Raw genomic sequence first — 20,161 nt, 5'->3', positions numbered from 1 at the left:
TGAGTTGAACTGGCTTTTTTAGTCCTCTTTTTGTAGAATTTACTGTAGATCTTCCAGAAAACTGGGCACAACCCAATGAAATGAGTATGTTCTTGATGCAAATATTAAGCCATCTTTTCAGTTTTCTATAGATGGAAGTTTTGTTCCTTCTTAGAAAACACCATGGTGAGATTTTTAAATGACAAGTGCAGGATAAATTACTCTCTCCTGACTTCAGTCCAGACATTTAAACAGAGATGGTTACTGATACTGCCCAGGAAATTGTTCCAATGCAAACAGGTCAGTGCTGTGCACTCTGCTTTTGGTGGGACCAGGCCATTCAAAGGCAGGGCTATTATGGAACAGAAATGTTCTTTCAAGACTCAGTGCTTTATTAAGATTTCAGTGAGGATTAACGCTAGGCATTTAAGCTTTTTATTTCCTCCATAATGTAATATATTTTGAATTTTCACTAGCCCACTTACTCACTGTGAGTTTTCAGGCTGTGAGATCAGTTAGATCTAAAAAGGGAAGTTTGTAGCATTTAAGAAGTACACCACTTGTTCTTTTCATCTTAAAACTCTCAGGACAAGGCAACCACTCTGCCTTAAGGACCAACACCCACTGCCATAGTTTGTGGTTTATTGCAGTCCCTCTCCAGTAACTCCCTATAGGTGTCACATCTGCCTCAAGCCTTTATAGCTCAGAAGCCATTAGCAACATACAAGGTGACCTGTAAGGTCCCTGCCAACCCAACCCATTCTTTGATTCTATGAACCTAATTTTTTGGATCTTGTACGTAACTGTTTCTTGAGCTTGTCTCTTTTTACAGATTACAGAGAGATCAAGATTGTGTAGAAGAGACCTCCTCTGAAGTGATACCAAAACTTTCAGTATTGAGTGATGACAGACACTAATTCCAGGGGAAGGGGAATACTGCTGGTGTTAGCACAGGTAATCCCAGTGGGAGCACACCTTAGGAACCAAATACTCTTCTGAGTCTCTCTTTAGTCATTTTAGTTCTGAAGACATTCTCTGAAATCACTGCAGCAGATGAAAGAAACATGAAAGCAGATGCTAAAACATGAGGAAAAGTTTACCCATTGCTATGGGAGGTGCATTCCAACTCCTTCATGCAGTGAGCAGTTTCTTCTATGGTTGCTTTCTAGTTATATCAGTAAGGCCTAAAAGGTATTTTGATTCCTGTGTCCCAAGAACAGGAAATAAAGAAAGGCATCAGGGGTGGTGTTCATTGGTCTTTTCCTAATGGATAAGAGACAGAAGATACTTTGTTTTTCCTGAAAGTTGATTTGCCTCTCCTTTCCATGTTTAAAAAGCTTCAGATCTTAGATGCTTATTTTAGTAAGAAATTAACAACCTGAAGTTCCCATTACTCTCCATTGATTCTAAAGGGGTTAAGAGTTGACTGTGTCTGATTTAGACTTTTAGTTGAGTCCTTCCCTGCATTTCCTATTAACTACTATGAACAGTTCCAAAAGAACTGCTGGAACTCATTAAGTAGAAGATAAAAAGTATGACCTGTCCTATACAAGTCATATCAGAAAGCTGAAAAACTTCTCTGAATACAGAACCTTTTTGTCCCGCCCTAACCAAAACTGTCACAATTTCATAATGGGCAGATTAAGGAATAAAAAAAAGTCCAGATCCAAGGAAGATCATGAAAACTTGTTTGACTCCAATGCTCAAGGAAGCTTAGCACATTGCACACAACCTGCAAAGCGAGCAGGAACAAAAATGAACTATGTGTACTCTTTCAGAAAATGTAAGCAATGGATGAAATTTTACTCTTTTTAAAATTTTATTTTAAATTCTTTGTGAGAAATACAGCTGTTTGTAGCAAGTGATAACACCAAATGCTCAAGGTTGTGTTCTGACAGTAGGAAGATAGTCTGTATCCAACGACCTTATAACAGAGGATGCAGTCTCCAATGCTTTCCCTATATTACCCAACTCAAAACATACAAAAATTGAGGCAAAGAAAAAAAAAATCTATTGTTTGATTTTTCTTAGCAGTGGTTTTCATGTGTCCTTCAACTTTCTGAGTAATTTGAGACCAGCTTTCTCTGGCTCTGCAGAATGATCTTATTTATTAGAGTCTGTGTCAATCACAGTAGCTGGCAGTGCAATGCCACAGATAGAGAGAACTCCTGTTTACAGGATGTGCAACTTGCCTGCAGAAATTCCAGGAAACAGCCTGCTTGCTGTGACCTCAGAGCAGCCATTTCAATTTACCACAAGCCATCTGACAATAGAATTGTATTTACACGATACACATGTTCACTAGGCTTTTTATTGCTCTCTGTTAGTCACAGATCATGAGAATATAATCTCCTACTCACTGAAGTTCTGACTTCTGATTGAGTGATTTCTCATTCCACTTTTCAATCAACAGCTTCTAAATGTATTAAAACCACACTTGAAGTAAAAGCTTTTGCTAATTTCTTCTTGCTTCTTCAGAAGGTCATAAATAGTCTTTGTTCTTATCCCAAATATTATCTTAAAGGGACAAATTATTTCCATTGGAAATAATTAATCTGACAGCATTTTCTGAGCATGGTCATTCAGGTAAAAAACAGCTCTATATATTATGAACTAAGCCTTTATTTAGACAAAAAAAAAAATTCTTCAAGTTACTACTCATTATTTTTAATGCAACAGTTACTTTATAGGCACTGAGAAAATGAAAACTGATCCCCAGAATGCCTCTACCAGCCTGAATAAGCAGACTCCATTCTGACAGTTCCTGTTACACGTGAGTAGGAACTATTTTCTCTGAGCAAAACCATACTCAAACATGTCCCAGGAGGCATTCTTCAATACTTGCTGCACTCACAAGAATGTGCTGAATGACTCTGTCCAAATGATATATTTTTTTAATTGTGATTTTTATTCTATTTTTTTTTTCACACAGTTGGTCAATAGGCTTGTTATAAAATAAAAAGTAGTCATGTGCAGTAGTGGCTCTCATCACCTCCTGATTGTGCTTTTCCTTGTTTCCTCTCTAACAGGAAGGGAGGGAATAAGAAGACACAAAGCACTGACTGTCTCTGCTTAGGTAATGGCCGATGTAGAGATTTGCTGAGATTCAGGAAAAGTGAAAGAAATATTATGTAGGTACTGGGATCTTTTATTTTTTTTATTTGGTGGTAAAATGCTCTGTTCTCCATTCCCTCTAAGATGGCCTTTTTTGGCCAGTCATGTCTATAGCTCTCACTTCTGTGTTGAAATTGGTTCAATTCTCACATTGCTTGAAGAGTGAAAAAGTCAGCAATTTATTTTTAATGTATGGATTTTTTGTGTTAATATTGCTGTTCATTAAACATCAGGAATGGTTACACTGATAATTTAAAGACAGTTTGAACTACACATGACCCCATTATGATTTTACTGTGAATGCAAAATTACCAGAATCAAGGTCTTGTTAAAATTTAATAAGATGCCTGGACTTTTACAGTCTGGCAATCAATTTTGGCAAAACCAGATGTATGTTCTGAGTAGATCAGATGATGAACTTTGTCATACCATGATCTCCAGGATTGTCCCTTGGTAGCTTTTAACATATTTCTGATCACTTAAATCTGTAAGGTAATTCATTTCCACAACCATTTTTGTGTTGCTCCAAATGGTCTTTAGCTGTCAAAATATGTATCAACCCATCATTGTGTTGTAATGTGACAAGCCAAAGTATTCAAGATAGCAAGATCCCTCCCTGCTCCTGCACCACCAGTAAGATTGTGTCCTGGCAACTGTTTGGCTCCTACTACAGATTCCAGAAATCCAAGTGCTGTCTGAAATATTTTATTCACTCGTTCTGCCATTGTTTTCCTTCAGACTCGGTATCTCCGGATGTGCCTCCAGATCTTGTGTAAACAGATTGAGTCTTTGTTTATTTTTGAAATAAACAGAATCCAACCACAGTCTGCCTAGCCAACATCTTCTAACTGGAATGGCATCTCTGTTCCCATAAAGAACTCAACAATTTGAAAAAAGGATAAGCAAATCTTCTATGCAAATACAAGAATCAGCTGCAATGAACACTTGCTGAACATTGTGTGTGTGTGTGTTCCAAGATTTCTTTTATATTTGTCTTTACTCCATAAGTGTTAAAGAAAAAAATCTTCTGCAATGCCTGTGACAATGCTGATTGAAAAAAAATTCTTGAACTAGAAACTTAATAAAAAAGTTCTTTGCAGATCTGCAGCTCTTGTTTTGCCCTTAATGACTGCTCCTTCCTTCTTATTGGAAGAGATTTTGTAATTTTTGCAGCATTTTAGCCTATTACCAGGTAATTTGCTCGTTTGAGGGATATCTAGACTCGTGGTCACTGATAAGATCCTAAGGGCTAATACTCCCATTAGATAAGGAAGATGTTTCACTAACCTCCATTCTCTGAGTTCAATTTTCTTATTGAACTGAGATAACATCTATGACCCATAGTTTCTTAGTCCATTAACAGCTGGAAATACAGGACCACTTAAAATACTTTGTATAGTTTCCTCTTGAACTAACACTAAGTTTCCCTCCCCACAACATAAACTTCAGTAATCCAGAAACAACTAAGAAGGGGTTCCTAAACTGATCCTCTCATCCTGACAAATATAAATCTTACAAAATTCCACCTTCATTTGATATTTTATCAGCACATGAAATCTGAGAACTAGAAAGTTTTATAATTTGGGTGCAGATATAAATAACTTCTCTAATCAAGAGAAGATATTTGAATTTGAATCTCAAGCCTATTAAAAATGAATGTTTCTTTTCACAGCACTAATAGAATCAAATGTTTCTTGGACAATTTACAAATAATCTGAATTATTTGTAAATGATATATTTATCTGAATTTGAACTTATTGCCAGTTTGTACTACATTGTTTTTTAATAAAAATAATATTGTATTAATTTCTGAGCCTTCTTTCCTATAAGGTGACCTTGTAGCATTTTTTCTAAGTTCGTGCTTTGTTTCTGTTTCCCCCACCAGGTTTCTTTCTCATCTGTTATTATTAGTCTGGCTCATTTTTCCTCATCAGTCTTCTCATCTACCCAGAACATTCACAGCTTTTAGTTTGGAGAGACTGCAAATGGCACTAAAGGGCAGGAAAAAATATTGTTTTTCCTTTATTCTATTGTTCAAACCTGCTTCAGGGTTATTGTAGGGCTGGCTGAATGTATATATTGGAAAGAACTATTGGCATTAAACAACTCTGAAGATTATTTCCTCTCCCTTTTTCTGTTCAGATAAATCAATGTGGTGATTAAGGCTAGGTGAATGATAAAATTGCTAACAGGAAAGGCAACTCAAAGCACTTAATACACACTAATAAAAGGGGGGAAAAAAGCTTTCTGCTCTGAAGATCAATGGAAGGATGCAGGACAGGACTCACATAAAAGCCTCTCTGGTTATCCATACAGCAAGGAACACTCAGAAAATTTGACCAAGACTGTAGGAGTTCATTAATACTCATCAGGATTCGTGACAGAAAGTAACATAAATGGCTGAACTCTTAAGGCTTCGAGACCAGTTTGCTCCCTGCAGAAAGATAAACGTAGGCACTTTTGGGAAATGCTGTTGCAACATTCTGTCAACAATGTGCATGTGCCAGTGCCAGACCTTGTTCGGGGAAGGTGTTTGTACTTCGGGCAGACTTGGAAACAAAGCAACTGTAACTTTTGTTCACGCTCTCAGGGTGTCCCACCCTCCGGAGCCCCATGTCCAGCATCCATGGCAGTTACACAGGAGACAAGTGGCACAAACTCTGAGGATCTCCTCATGTCTCGGTTCCTTTTGGCTGGCAACAGTGCAGAGATTTTGGATATGCCTATTTGTAGCCTTTAGCAGCTGATAGTGATCAGTGTCTCCATCCTGTCTCACCTAAGTCATCAGGATTTCTTCATTGCTCTTTTTCTCCAGAACAAGAGAAAAAGTGTCTTGCAAAACTGCACACAGGTGTGCTGGGTTGGGTAATTTGGATGCCAATAGCATAGTCTGTGGAGAGAACTCTTTTGCTGCTGTGTGCTTCATCCAGCAACCCCATGCCCAGAAATTACCATCCATTCTCCATTCACAACAAATTCCAGCCCTTCTATTACAACTGTCTACATCTCGAGGTAGAGAAAACATTCTAAATAGCAAGCATACCCCAAACCCACACAGCTCTGCTGATGGACGGGCCAGGACACTAGTGATAAAGAACTGTGAAAAGGCTGAGATGCTCAAAGCCCTCTTTTCCCTTGTTCTTTACTAGCAAGGTCAGCCCTTAGGGTTCACAGAGCCCTGTGCCTGGTTTGGCCAGGTTTGGAGAAGGAGACTTCTGCAAATTTAGCAATTACATGTTTGCAAGTCCTAAGGGCTGAACAGGAGCTGCTTGCAAAGGTGCTGAGGAAGGTGAGTAACTTCATTGCGCTGCCTCCTATCACCTTCTAAAGGCTGTGGCAATCACATGGGATTTCCAGTTTTTGGAAAAAAGCAAATGTCACGGTCCATCATCAAAGCAAGGTGCAGGAAACCGCAGAGCAGTCATCCTTACCAAGTATCTCTCTCAGAGGAGATAATGAAGGAAAAGTTTCTGGTAGCCATTTCTGGGATGACAAAGGAGATGAGTCACTTCTGAAAACCAGCACAGTTCCACCAACACAGCTGCCTTCGGTCATGAGAGAGATGGCTCTATGACTGAAGTGATAAGAGCAGCACATACTGATTTCAGCAAGGGTCTTTTGATGTGACATCCACAGCATTTTTGTAGTCCAGTAGGGACTGGGTAAGTAGATGAGGTGGATGGCAGTCTGAACCACTCTACTTAAAAAGTACTGGTGACCAGTCTGAAATGAAACTTGCATCTGGTTATGAGTGATGTTCCTCAGAGTTCAGTAAGGGAGTTAGACTAGAGGAACTCTAGAGGTCATACATTTTTCTCTGGTTCTGTGATGAAGCCTTGCAGGGCACTCCTTAGAATTTGGGTCCTCATATTGAAACCACAAATTATTTAGGTTTCTGTGGATTAACGGGTTAGGCTGCAGCCTTTCCTTGATTCTGAGCTCATGCAGCTGATTCAGCATGATATGAACTGGCACTGCATCATGAGGCATTTCCAGCTAAGAAACTTCGCACTGTGAGATCTGCTATGGTGTCCTGACCAGCAGTGACATCCCCTCGACTCCAGAACACAGACATTGCTTGCAAACAATCCATTCCATGCTTAATGACTTTGGGTCTTGTAGTTAAAAGCAGGAGATGAGAATGAACCAATACTGAAAGAGGACTTTTAGTAAGGATCATTTATTATTTTAGGCCCACATAGTTTTTATTGGAGCGTCCCCATCTCACAGCTATTCTGATGCAGAATAGGCTTTTCTTTACAGTACTTGTGCAATCTGGGTCTTTTGACTTCACTAACTCTCAGTTAAAACAGTTCACACTTGCCCAGGAAACTTGCCTCTTCCATGTGCCCTTTATGCATTCCTCTCTTTTTGTAATATAACATTAACTAATTAATTAAATTAACAGCTGGTTTCTTTGTTTCCATTTGGGAAATTTACTCTGCTCCAGCTCCCCTCCCTAAAGTTAAACAACACTGAACAAGCTTTCTTAAGATACAGGCTTTTCATTGTTCTCTTTGCACAAGATCTGGTCAGATACTGTTGGTCTTTAAAAACTGTTGTATTCACCAGCAGACATGCTAACGCTATGCACAGACTTCACAATTCAATCAGAGTTCATTAGCTTTAGACACATTTTCCAAATCTTTATATGCTATAGGATTACTTTTAAGTTTTGGTATTTTTTCCCCATAAAAACATATGTTTCAACTGGGATGGAGTTTGCATGCCAGCTATATTAGTAGAGAAATTGTTTTCTGCTGCATTTAATAGTACTGTAATGATTTCACAGTTAGCTTTCCAGATTTTGCTGACCCGCAGAAGCAGCTTGTACAACTCCATTTCGTGCTCCTGTCTCCTGCAGGGTCTACATAGCAGGCAAAGGCTTTTCTCAAGGCTCTTTCAAGCCCTCTTCTGTTATTTCTTAGGTAATTGCAATAGCTAATAGAAAATGTAATGTTTATATAGCTTTTAGCACCTGTGTGGCATTATTTTCTCTCGTACTGTGTATCTAAAATAGTAGATTGAATTTGGTCTTTAAAGGCTGTGTTATTCTCGTTAAATGGCTCTAAATGGAATGCTGTAAAGTACTGCAAGTTCGGACAGGACAAAGCACAGACTTTACTGCCATTCAGTGGCTTGATGGAAACATCATAAGCAAAAGTGGGGTTTTTTGGTAAAGATTTTAAGCACAATGAAATCACGGTTGAATCTTTGTGAAGACTTAGTTTTCCTGGCTTCAGTTGTGTGAGATCAGATTTGAAACTCTTCCTTTTCACGTTTTGTCGATGTTTGTTTTGAGAGCGCTGTAGTACACACCGAACCTGAACTTCAGACAGCTCTCCTCAGGTGTCTGCCCTGCCGGTGCGATAAGGGCAAGTTTAACGAAGTCCAAGGCTTTGCCCTGTAGCTGAAACACCTTATCTTCATTTTCTAAAACATCTTATTTTCACCTTGTGCCCTTCCTGGGTCCGGCCCAGCCGGTCTGGATCGGAGGGGTTCCGGGACACGCCTGGCGGCCCGGGGGACGGCTGCTCCCCGCTCCCCGCACCCCGACAGGAGTGCCCGGCCCCGGCGATGCAGGCGGCCCGAGCGCGTCCCGGCACCTGCGGCTGCCGCCGGTCCGGTCCGCTCCGGTCCTGTTCTGTTCTGCCCTGCCCGCTGCTGTCCCGTTCAGTTCAGTTCAGTCCAGTCCAGTCCAGACCGGTCCGGTCCGGTCCCGTCCCGTCCCGTCCCGTCCGGGCCGCGCTGTCCCGCGGGCAGCGGGACCGGGGCCGCGCGCCGCTGGCCGCCCCCTCCCTGGTGACGTCACCGCGCGGTGACGTGTCGCCCGGCGGCGCGGGGGCCGCCGGAAGCGGCGGGAGGCGGCGCGGAGCGGGTTGGTGCCGCCGGAGCGGCAGCGGCGCAGCGCGGAGCTCCAGCCCTGCGTTCCTTCCGTCCGTCCTTGTGTTCCTGCCTTCGCTCCGCGGCAGCGCCGGTACCGATGAGCGGGCTCCGAGCGCCCGGCGTGCGGCCGGTGCTGACCTGCCTGTTCCTGCTGGGGCTGCTCCTGCCCGCCGCCGCCGCGGGCGCGGGGTGCGAGCTGGAGGCTGCGGACGGCGGCGGCGGCCGGCGGGGAGGACGGGGCGGCGCGGCCGGCTCTGCGGCGGAGCCGGTGACAGGTAACGGCCCCCGCGCGTCCCGCCGGCGGGCGGCTCTCGGCGGACGGGTGGGACGCTGCTCTCCGGGGCGCCTCCGAGCCGCCTCCCGCCGCCGCGGGGCCGGGCGCGGTGCGGCTCTGCAGAGGGCGCCGGGCCGGTCTGCAGGGGGTCCGGCTGCGGCGGCGGCACTGCGGTACTGCCCGGCGCGGCCCTTCCCGGGAAGCAGCCCGCCGCAGGATGTGTGCAGGATCCTGTTGAATAGCGATATTGTTGGGATCCGGAGCCGCCGCTTCCGCGTCGGCTCCTGCGGTGCCGCCCGTGCCGGTGTCCGGGGCGCCGCCGGCCGCGGCCAGAGCGGCCGAGCGCGCCCGCCCCGGCGCCGCACCCGCGGGGCCGCCTCCGGCGGGCACGGCCCGGAGCCGGCAGGGGCGGCTGGCGGGTCCCGCTGTATCGCTGCACGGCTCCTGCAAGGCACAGTGTCCATCCCTGCCCCCAGGGGGGTTTAGTTCTCCGGGAAAGGGGAAGGCATTCCAGCCTTCGCTTAATTCTTTAAAGAAAAGTCACATTACCGTACTTAGGGCAATTGGGAATGCCTGCAATTAAAACAGCGCTTCTATCGAAACATTTCAAATAATCTAATTTCGGCAAGCTTTGATGGCTCTGAATTGCTTATACGCATTCGGAATCTGTCTTGTAATGAACAGGAGGAAGCTTTACTGCCTTTAGACAGTTCACTTAGCAAAATGGGGTCGGAAACACTTAGAAGTTTGTCCAGTCTCATAATGTGCTTTTCAAAAAGCTCCGTAATTGAAAGGAAGAACTTGGAAGGTGGACGAAACAAGAAAAACCCATATCCCTTCAGAATCAAAGTAATGTGCGTTTCTCAAAGAAAAACTTCTGATGTTGTTTGGAATAGTATTGACATCCTGAACTGTAGGTGTTGAACTTCAGCTGATGACACATACCTGGGTTTCTTCTCAGCCCAGCACCTTAAGGACATGAATTTTAATTAGAATTAGTGAAACTTCAGCAGTAGTCATGACATAACTCCAAGGTAGAGATGCAAGGCTACATGATCTAGCGGGGGATCAGTGATATTCCTGCAATGTGAATTGTCCAGTCTGTTGGCTTGCTGGATGAGCTAAAGGAAGCTGGAGCATCCGCAGTCTGTGGAGCAGCAGTTGTACCTCCCAAGGGTGTTGCGGAAATGCTGTATCAGAACAGCTCTCTCTGTTTTTTGATTGTGATTGATCTGGTTGTAGGTGGTGGTAAGCAGTTCTTACTATGAATACTGCTGATGCTGTCTACATTTTGTGCTCAGTCAATTTTGATGTGTCAGTCTGTATGGAAAAATCCAAATTTTTAAAATGTTTTATGGACTGTAAAGGTACTGAGATGCCCATCAGCTGTGTTCTCTTTCACTTAGTAGTGACTCTGGTGAAGAAGAAATATAATTATTTGAGAAATCTAACATGCTTTAAGTGGATTAATTGTGTTACATGACAGTATGGTCTGGAAAATACATATGTTTAAAAGCCATCTTACAAACAGTTGTAAATTTTAGGAGGTATCAGCATAGTTCTAGTTCATAGTTAAGTGTTCATCCACTTAATAAATACATGTTTCAATTTGTCATGGAGTTTGCCTAACTCCTAAGTAGTTTAAAGTTACTTTTTGCAAATCTGGAAGAACTCTTGAATGGTTGGAAAAAAACAGATGACTTTTTCAGGGGGTGATTTTAGTTATGTTATCTGTTATTTTCCTAAAAGGTGAGAGTTGGAAATGCACTGCTGAGTTAGGAGAGAATACCAACACTTGTCTGGAGAACAACAGAATAAACTCTTAATTCAGTAATTTTGACTGGTTTGAGAAGTACAATCCAGAAGATAAAAAGCTGATGCACATAAAATGCTGCGCTAGGAAGAGGCTATGGGATGCTTAGATAGAGATGTTTGGGAAACAGAGCTATAGAAAATAATTCAGGACTTCTAGTCACAAATTGGTCTGAATGAGAAACATGCAGCTGGCAAAAGTAGATGCCATCCTTGAATATGTTGATTGAGTTTAAAGTACAGAAGGTTTTTTTTTTCTTATTTTTTCTTTTTTTTTCTTTTTGACTGCACTTTTGTGTCTAGGTTTGAGTATTAAATCACATGGCTTGAGAGGTTCAGAACTTAAGAATTAATTTTTTTATTTTAATAAAGTATTGGATTATTTTGATGTGGTGGAAAAAGCTGTGGGGTGGGTATGTAAGAAATGGTTCATGGAAGCACTGCGAGTTTTTTAAAGCTTTTATTCTGTAGTCTTTTTTTTAATTTTCCTGTAGTTGAGGTGTAGGTTAAGAGGAAGTAAATTTTTGTGAGTATGATTTAGATTAAATATAGGCTGGAGAGTTTTTACCTATAACAGCCAAATTGTGTAGATTGTTAAACAGGTTCCCAGTATCAGAGGTTTTTATTGGCTTAGAGAAGAAGCTGGCAAAGATAATCTAGATATTTGACAGAAAAAGGATGTGTGATGAGTTTTAGGACTAGGGGAGAGCTTATGATTCTATTTTTGCCATATTTTATCAGATATTCAGGTATTTACTTAATTGACTATATAGATTATCATTACTGTTGTCTTTCCTGTGTGTATGTGCCTTTTTAACAGTATTTTTAAATGACAGCTGAATATGTAGTGTGACTTGACTGTGCCTGAAGGTATTTAGTCATGATTATGAAAATTGGACCAACAGAGATGTGTCTCCCTTGGAGGGAACACCATGAGGCTGTTTGCTATTCACTCCAGCTCTGCTTGTTCACTACTTAATTTGGTAGAAGGTTTTAAGGAACCTTCTGTTCTAAGCTTGAAGATAGCACTGAGTTTTCACATTTTTATATTCACCCAATTATAAATTGCTTTGTAATTCTGGATTATTTTCATGTTTAAATTTAATCCATGATCATGGGTTAGCTCGGCTGCCTTTGGGTGTGACAGAGATCCTCCACCTGTATTTGGCTAATAAATTTCTCTCTAATTATGTCTCACAATATTTGAGACCAGTTTTAACTACAGCACTGCACTGAAGAAATAATAGGCAACACAATGTAACCTTTTTAGTTCTTCAAAGATTTTTCTTTTAATTACATTTCTATTCTGGAACTTAGCCATCATATTAACACTCTGAGCTCTTCAAATTAATCAGGCTTTGGCATTTGAGAAGTGAAGGTTTCTGGAAAATGTATTTTTAGCTGCAGCTCTAGAGTTGGCTTAAGCTGTTCTAGTGTGGGTGGCTGTTTAAGTGGGGCTTTTTTCTCTGGATTGACCCCAGCTGGTCATGCAGGCAATATTGTTACCAGAAGAGAGCTAGTAGGAGCAGGCATGCTTATCCCACTGCTGGAAACCCACCAGGAGGGAAGGAGTTTTATGCTCCCTTTCTGCTCTGTACCACCTGACTGGCCCTGATGTTGTGATGAGCACTGTCTGTGGCTTTGGATTGCAGGAATGTGACAAGAACCACAGGCAACAGGTAAAACTATGAATTTTTATCAGACTGTTTCCTAACTTACTTTAAGCCTAGCACCAGTGCAAAGAAGAGGGAGGACCATAGTGTCAGGAGAGGGGAGCAAGGATGGTCTGCTTCCTGTGATGGCACCTAGTCTGAACAGAGCTGTTCATAGAGTTTTATCACTAAGGTGACTGTGAAACTGCATCACTGACCTTTTTGGGGCTTGAATAATGCATTTGGAATTTGGTGGTTGTGTGAGAGACTTCATTGTATGGTGAGCTAATACAAAGAGGATGGTGAATTTGGGAACATAGTGAAATGCTTTTGCATGACTAGTTTGGCATGCAATTGTCTTAAAAGTTTGAGAGCTATGAGATTTCCATTGCTTTCTTAGTAAACTGCTAGTAGATTTCTCTAGCTATGGAGCATTACAGGTTTGGAGTTTTTCGTTGTTTGTTTTTTTGCAATTTCATTTCTTCTGTTTGTCTCTAGAAAAGCTCCTTGTAATCTGGTTTTACTATTTCTGGTGGGAGGACTAATTTCAACTCCTGTCTCCTCTAAAGGGTGTTGACTTCAAGCTACTATTTACTTTTTGATAGCATCTCAATGCTGTCATTTGTCTTTGAAATAGAATGAGTTTCTCAGTTAAATTAAGTTTTTAATTTCTTAGCATATTTTTTATTTTTAGTGAGGAAGAATAGAAATTCAGGAGAGATGTGTGTTTCGATAGCTCAGTCAGCAGTTGCATTGTCGTAACTATGAGATACAGTTAAAAAAGCTGTGAGTGGCTGGATTTGTAGACAGTTTTGAAACAAATATTAAAAAACAATTAACCAGGAAAAACCCTGGCCTTTATGTAGCTTAGTGGCATTGGACTCCCACTCAGAGATAAGACAGCAAGCACTTGTAACTTCCTTTGCTCTTAGCTGAGTTTTTTTGCCTTACAGCCTTCCAGTGTTTTGATTGTAACTCTTTAGTGCTTCTGCCAGTGTGTTCTGCACCTTCTGTTGTCCTGTGAGGATTTTCCTTCACCTCTTCTGAGGATTCATTCCTAATGTTTTAATTTAGCCAGGTTATTTAGCTGTTTTTTGTTTTTTTCTTGTGTTAGAGTAGTAGTATGTAGCAGACCCTTTCTTAATACCCCCAGTGTTGCTCCCTGAGATGCTGGAGCTCTGTCATCTCTCCATCAGCAGGTTTTTGTGTTGCCCTTTCAGCTATAAGATTTCTGAAGACAGCTCTGCTTTTCTGAGGACCTCCTACCCGATTCTGCAAAGCTGGGCCCACGCAGCTTGGGCATGACTCATTTTCTTCTGCCTAACTCCAGGGATGCTGATCTGTCAGAGCTGCGTTGGGCTGCCATGTGTTTGTCAAAAGGGGACTGTGCCCAGTGACGGGAGCTGTTGATCTTGATAAGATTTCCTATAGTAATACTACAACTATGAAAATCACCTAAAAATACCGGGTTTTTTTAGCATTTGTATGAAGAAAGCAGTTTGATAGCCTTATAATTGATTTCTAGATAGTGTTCTCTAACTTGGACGTCTTTACGTCTTTTTCGTGTTTAGTGTTCATTCTCAATCAGTATTTAGGAAGAGGAACACATAGCAAAGAGCTGTGATGTGGGAAAGCTAAAAAAATTACTAGCATTCTTTTTTATTTTTAAAAAGATTTAATTAGTGCATGGTCAAAGACTCTTCAAAAATCAAAAGTTTATTATTTTATGTAAGTGCTGACTAATTTACTGCAGAAATCCTGATATATGAGAAGACTTCATTGGGATTAGTCTGTTACAACCTGTCTGTGAAACTGGCTTTTTGAAATACAGAAACTTGAGATATTTATCTTGACCACATAGGGAATGTGTAAAAAATTAATAACCACAATGTTTGTTGTTCTAAAATAAGCATATACACATTTTTAGAAACCAAGGTAAGTTTCAAGTTTTTACATAAATTAGTGTTATTCTGCCTTTGGTTACTACTAAGTATTGCCAGTTCCTATGGAAACTGCATATCTGAAAGAGGAGGGGTGAATAAAATTATAATGTGTTGTTATAATTTAGAATCAGCACAAACAGAATGTGATGATTGTCAGAAAATTTGCCCTTTTTCACTTGATTTCTCTGAGCAATTCAAACTTAACTGAAGAGAGTTTATTTATACCTTTCCTCCTCCTGCCCCTTTATTCTGGATCTTGCTCATTTTCCTTCAAATCTGAAAAATCCATGGCATTTTTCAAAGACCTGGTAGAGGCAGGCATCTTTAAATCTGTATAATGAGATGTAGAATTTTAACTAAAATTCATCTTGGAAATCGAAGATAATGTGCTTGTCAGTACAATTAAGAATTAAGAGCTCACAGCACTCAGAACTGTTGACTCATTTGTTTCAACATAATTCAAATTAAGAGGTAAGAGCCACTGACCTTTTTGATCTCATTCCTGTAGTGTCTAGCCAAGATTTTTAAGTATATCAGGAGATTTTCTCTCTATGCAGGCAGCGTTATGTTCCTGCAGGTGAATCTTCATGATGCCTAGATGTTGAGATGGGAAGGGAACCATCACTGAGTTACTGCAGCTTGTGTTGCAAACCACAATCAGCACCACAGAAACTTGTGTAAATTGGAATTGTTGTTGAGGCAACAATTGGAATTGTTGTTAGATTGTGTTAAGCTTAACTTCTGCAGTAGCTCAGAATTTATAGGAATGCAAAGATAGCTTTGATCCTTTTCCTCTAGGCAACAGTTTCTGTTTCCTACCTTTTCTTATGCATCATGAATCATTTAAAAACTGTCAGCAGCCCAGCCCTCTGGTACTGTCTCCAGCTAAAATTTTAATACCTGATTTATTTTTTGTATGTACTGTGTTTCTGTAGTTAATGTTCATTTGTAAGAAATTGTCAAAAGCTCAGCCTCTAGAACTGAGTAGTTTACTAAAAACAGTAGGTTACCTTAACCTATTTAAAGCTGTGTTTAAAAGCTTTGAATACTCTGTCAAACCTTCTGATAGAGCATTAATTTAAGCAAGGTTGTCTTGAATAAAAATTTGCTTAAGATGTTTTGGTTTTCTAGGCTCTGTGTACTTTCTCCTTAAAAGGGGAAACTTTGTGAAATTTGGTCTTAGTGCTCCTTCTCACTTTGTAGTTTAGAATAAAGGAAGGGGTTAATTGTATGTAATTATTAAACAAGTGTTACAGAGATAAAGGAACAGTTTTTCTCAGTTCCATCTAGTGGCTCTGTGAACTGAATTACTTAAATTCAGTTTCCTGCAAGTTAAATATGTTATTTAGAAAAGAAATTTTCACACAAATGTTATTTTATTTTTAATAGTAAATAACTCCTTGTGGCTCCCTTGGATATTTGTGAAGAATATCTCCTGAATGGTGTGTTTTTTTGTTTTTGTTTTTGTTTTTTTTTTTTTTTTAATTTGTTTTTGGTTTGTTTTGTTTTGTTTGTTTATTATATGTAGCCTTGACAAATGAGTGAATGGCTCAATAAGTGATTATTTTTAAGATATACTCAGTCTTCATACAGAAGTATGTTCAGTGAGCTTTGGTGGGGAAATATAAGCTTTGACTAATAACTTTGGTCAGTCTGAATTTTTTTTTGTCCGAGCCACAGGCTTTACTTGAAATGCATTCCTCCCTCCTGCCCTCACTAGATGCATTAAGTAGATGAGACTTCTGTTTTTGTGCTTAGATCTAAGGCATATAAAAAGAATATTTTCTCTGTAGTAGTCTGGAAATGACAAGCTTGATTAGTTTTTCCTCGTTTTGAAGTGTTACGCAGTATTTTCATTTGAAGAACAGCAAACAAGAAGTACTATACTGTTAACAAATAAAAAGCATATGCAAATCAGGTGTTCTGTGATGATTTTTAAGCAAATATGAAAGGTAGTTATTCTGAGTAGCAGACTCCCTTCTAGCACAGTTTTAATTCTAGATTGCTATATATAGAAGGTTGCAAGGTAACTTCTTGCTGTAACATTGTATGTCTATAGGAAAATACTGCTGGCTTCAGTTGTTTTCATTGCTTGAAGTATTAAAATTTGTTTTGAAGTGAAAATGAAATTGCTTTTTTTAGTGCCAAGTACTTTTTACTGTTTTGCTAAATATGAAATTTAGATTGTATAATATCATATAGTTCCAAAATTTATATTGTTAAGTGTCAGGAAGGAAAAATATATTTATATCCTTTCCTACTGGTGGATTTTAGTTGCATATGAAATGTATAGAGACAGTTCTGTTTTTCCCAGAGTGTATTTTTAGTTTTTATTTGAAAAGCTTAACTTTGCCAGTATTTTTATGGAACCTGTCTGCCTCAGTCTCTTGTTGATACCTGCTTCATGTTCCCTGAATATATTTACTGAAACTATCCTTGCTGTAGAAGGTATTCTAGTTACTTTGGAAGCAGCACACTAATATGTCAGTCTAAAATACAGATAAGAGCCACTGAAAAGGATTCCATTGACTTCAGTGTATGAGTCTGTATTCATTGGGATTGCATTCCAAGACTACATTTAAAGTAAAGAGATGTTTTGGTTTTGGTCCTGTGAAGCTCCACTGCCAATAACTGTTTTTACAGTGGCAGTGTTGCAGGCTGGAGCTCTGCAGCTTTAGGGGATGTTTGCCTTGTGACTGCTTTACCTTGGCCTTGAAATGGGCTGTTTCTGCAGGAGGGGCTGCTCCTCCTGTGTGCTTGCTGCTTTCTCTCCCTCCCTGCCAATTCTGGGTATTCTGACTGCTCACTTATTGTGTCTGGAGGTGTCTGCCTGGGGGAATTGATTGAGCTGAAAGCTGGGGGTTTTTCATCAGGATCAGGTCTTTGCTTCAGTTCAGTGCACAGCTGCACAACAGCGTCTTGTGAGGAGATGAAAGTGTTGGGGGAAATGATTATTAACCATTTTAGTGGAAGCCTGCACATGCCAAGTAAATAGCGCTTGAGAAAAGTGGGTAGGGGAGACTTAACTTACAAAAAGCAACATTTTACCCAGATGTTACCAACTCTGAATCTGAAAAGTGTCATTCAAAATTAATAAGGAAGTACTTTGGCTGTCCATAACACTTGGGAAGGCTTTTAGATTGGCAGTAGAGCTGTGATTTTAGTAGGGCTCCTTAAAGAGATTAGTTATTGTAGATAATAACTTTGCTTGCTGAAAAATGGATGGTTTGGAATGAAACTTTTGTTTTGGGAATTAATTTGTTTTGTGCCTATTGAGTTATTGTAAGAGAGTTTGTATCTCAAAATTAAAATTGCTTGCCAGGCATAATTATTTACTTCTATTAAGTGAAACTGATGAAATGAGATTTTATTAATACAGGATAATAAGAACATGTCCCATTCTGATTTGGCTGTAGATGATTGAAAGCTAAAAAACCCCACCTATCAGAACTCTAAATGCATCCAGCTGACTACTTTAAACACTTTTATGAAAGAATCCAAGTAAAACTAGTTTGTTTTGTTTATTAAGTAAACATCCTGAGAAACTATGCATCTGTAATGTGTTATTCTTTTGTCTCTGAAGCACTTGGAAGCTTGTTTTATGTTGCTTCCTGTCTGTTTATAGTATCCCGTGAACAGTAGTCAAGGCTCTATTTTCTCTTGATGTTGACAAGTGGTAAGAGTTCCTTATTCCAGCAGAGTGGGAGCTCTGTGTGCAGCCTGCTCTGTGATCAGGTTTCAGAAATCACTGTTTTCTTACAAAACAGCCATCAACAATCCCAGGTGCTGTGTTGTCCTACTGGAAAGGAAAAGGATGCATCTTCACAGTACTAGATGGTTACAAATGGAGCATCAGAAATGACTGGAAGTTTGGAGTGTAGTGAGGTGATGAACTGGGACTTAATCTAAGCTGCTGTTGCTTGCACATGTCTCTGAAAGTATTTCATGATGCTGTGTGACAGCATCATGGTAGTGTTGACAGGCAAAAGAGGGGTGCAGGGAGAGAAAAGAGGAGGGAGCTTACTTTAATGAGTGCTTTTGTGCTCTTAGAGTTGATTTAACTGATTAAATGGATCTCTGATTAGCTGTTATACTTGAGATTTTTGGGAGTAATTGTAGATTGTTCTTTGGAAAAAGCCTGGGTGTTGGTCAGTAAGAAATACTACGAATTATGAATACTGAGAAATAGAATACTAATAATTGTCTCTTGATATGTAAAACTAGAAAATATACAGAAACACGGAGAATATTCTGCGTTAGAAGGCATCTGGAGGTATCATAGAGTCCCTGCCCCTAAGTAAATGACCCATACTGTGACTAAACCCACATCCTTGGTGTTACTAGAGCCATGCTCTAACCAGCTGAGGTACGATACTTGAATCAAGCTTGCCAGTGCTTTTATATACATATTTTTGTGTAAGATAAGCTAGTAGGACTCCTTGGTATTAAAAGACCTGCTCTGTGGCCATTCTTCTTCAGAAGCTAAAGGCAGCTGCAGTTTAGGCCTTCAGCATGTCTTCTTCCTCATGCTGAGCAATTTAACTGTTGGGCCCATTTTTTGCTGGAATAATACACTGCAATTAGCTAAGCAAAGGTTGAATGAACACTGGGCTGGAAGCAAGGAAGGCCTGGAAGGTGGAGGGAGGGATGGAAAAGCACTGTGATGGCCAAATGGGTTTCAAGTCTTAGGAGGGAGGTAGCAAGTGTGTGGTGGGCCTTTTTTGAAATAATGAGTATTATAAAGCAGGTAACTAGAAGAAAACAAGTACTTATTTTCATGCTGTGAGACCTGGAGGCATTAATTGTAAAATCAGCAGAATGTTTGAAAATAGATAAATCTCTGCCCTGCTTCCCAGTTTCCAGGGTGAAATGGGAGAACATGTCTGCATGAACAGGTACAGTTGAGCTAGAAGTCTCATTACAGTGGACTATTTTAAAAAAGAAAAATGTGTTGTTTTGGGGAAAAATTGTTGTTGCTATCACTCTCTGTACTGCATCATTTGCTGCTAGATAGTCCTTGGCAAGATTGAGTTGGGTGGACACCTTGGAGTAAGAGTGGCTATTTCATATGTTTTTGCTAATCTTCTGTGAAATTGCAGGTATGATTGTGTTGTTTGAGACAAAACAATTTGACAGTATAGTTGCCATTTCTATTAGCATTTGATTTTTCTTTTGTGCAAATGTTTAAAGTGATTGCTCAAGAAGAAAGAATAAGGGTAGAGTACTTAAAGGAGAACGTTATAATGTTGCAGTAATCTGCATCATAATTTAGGTGGTTAGGTTTTGGGAGATGTAACTAATTTGGTGTTTTCAGTTTGAGGACTAACTAGCAAAATTTTTGCTGGCATTGACTTACTTTTAAAATTGATTTTATTGAACTGTGTTTCTGCTGTTGATTTGTATTGGTTTTCAGTCTCCTAACACTGAAATTTCTTTCCTGGCAGAAGTTAGCAAAATTACAATGACTTTTTTGGTTTTGATTTTCTTACTTAGTTCATACT

General features: G+C 40.2%; 1 protein-coding gene across 2 annotated transcripts in view; it reads left to right on the top strand.

Annotated features, from left to right (window-relative positions):
• Window positions 1-9,076: 9,076 nt before the first annotated feature.
• STIM2 (stromal interaction molecule 2) overlaps window positions 9,077-20,161 on the top strand; it is a 64,460-nt gene continuing 53,375 nt past the window's right edge. The window contains exon 1 of one of the 2 annotated variants that reach the window (XM_066548523.1): window positions 9,077-9,254. In XM_066548523.1, the coding sequence (XP_066404620.1) occupies window positions 9,077-9,254 (178 nt within the window). The remainder of the gene's footprint in view (window positions 9,255-20,161) is intronic. The other variant, XM_066548524.1, reaches the window with a different exon arrangement.

The sequence above is a fragment of the Molothrus aeneus genome, chromosome 4 (assembly GCF_037042795.1).
Source record: "Molothrus aeneus isolate 106 chromosome 4, BPBGC_Maene_1.0, whole genome shotgun sequence".
NCBI lineage: Eukaryota > Metazoa > Chordata > Aves > Passeriformes > Icteridae > Molothrus > Molothrus aeneus.
Note: the sequence above shows the minus strand (reverse complement) of the source record. Positions and strands in the feature narration are given on the sequence as shown.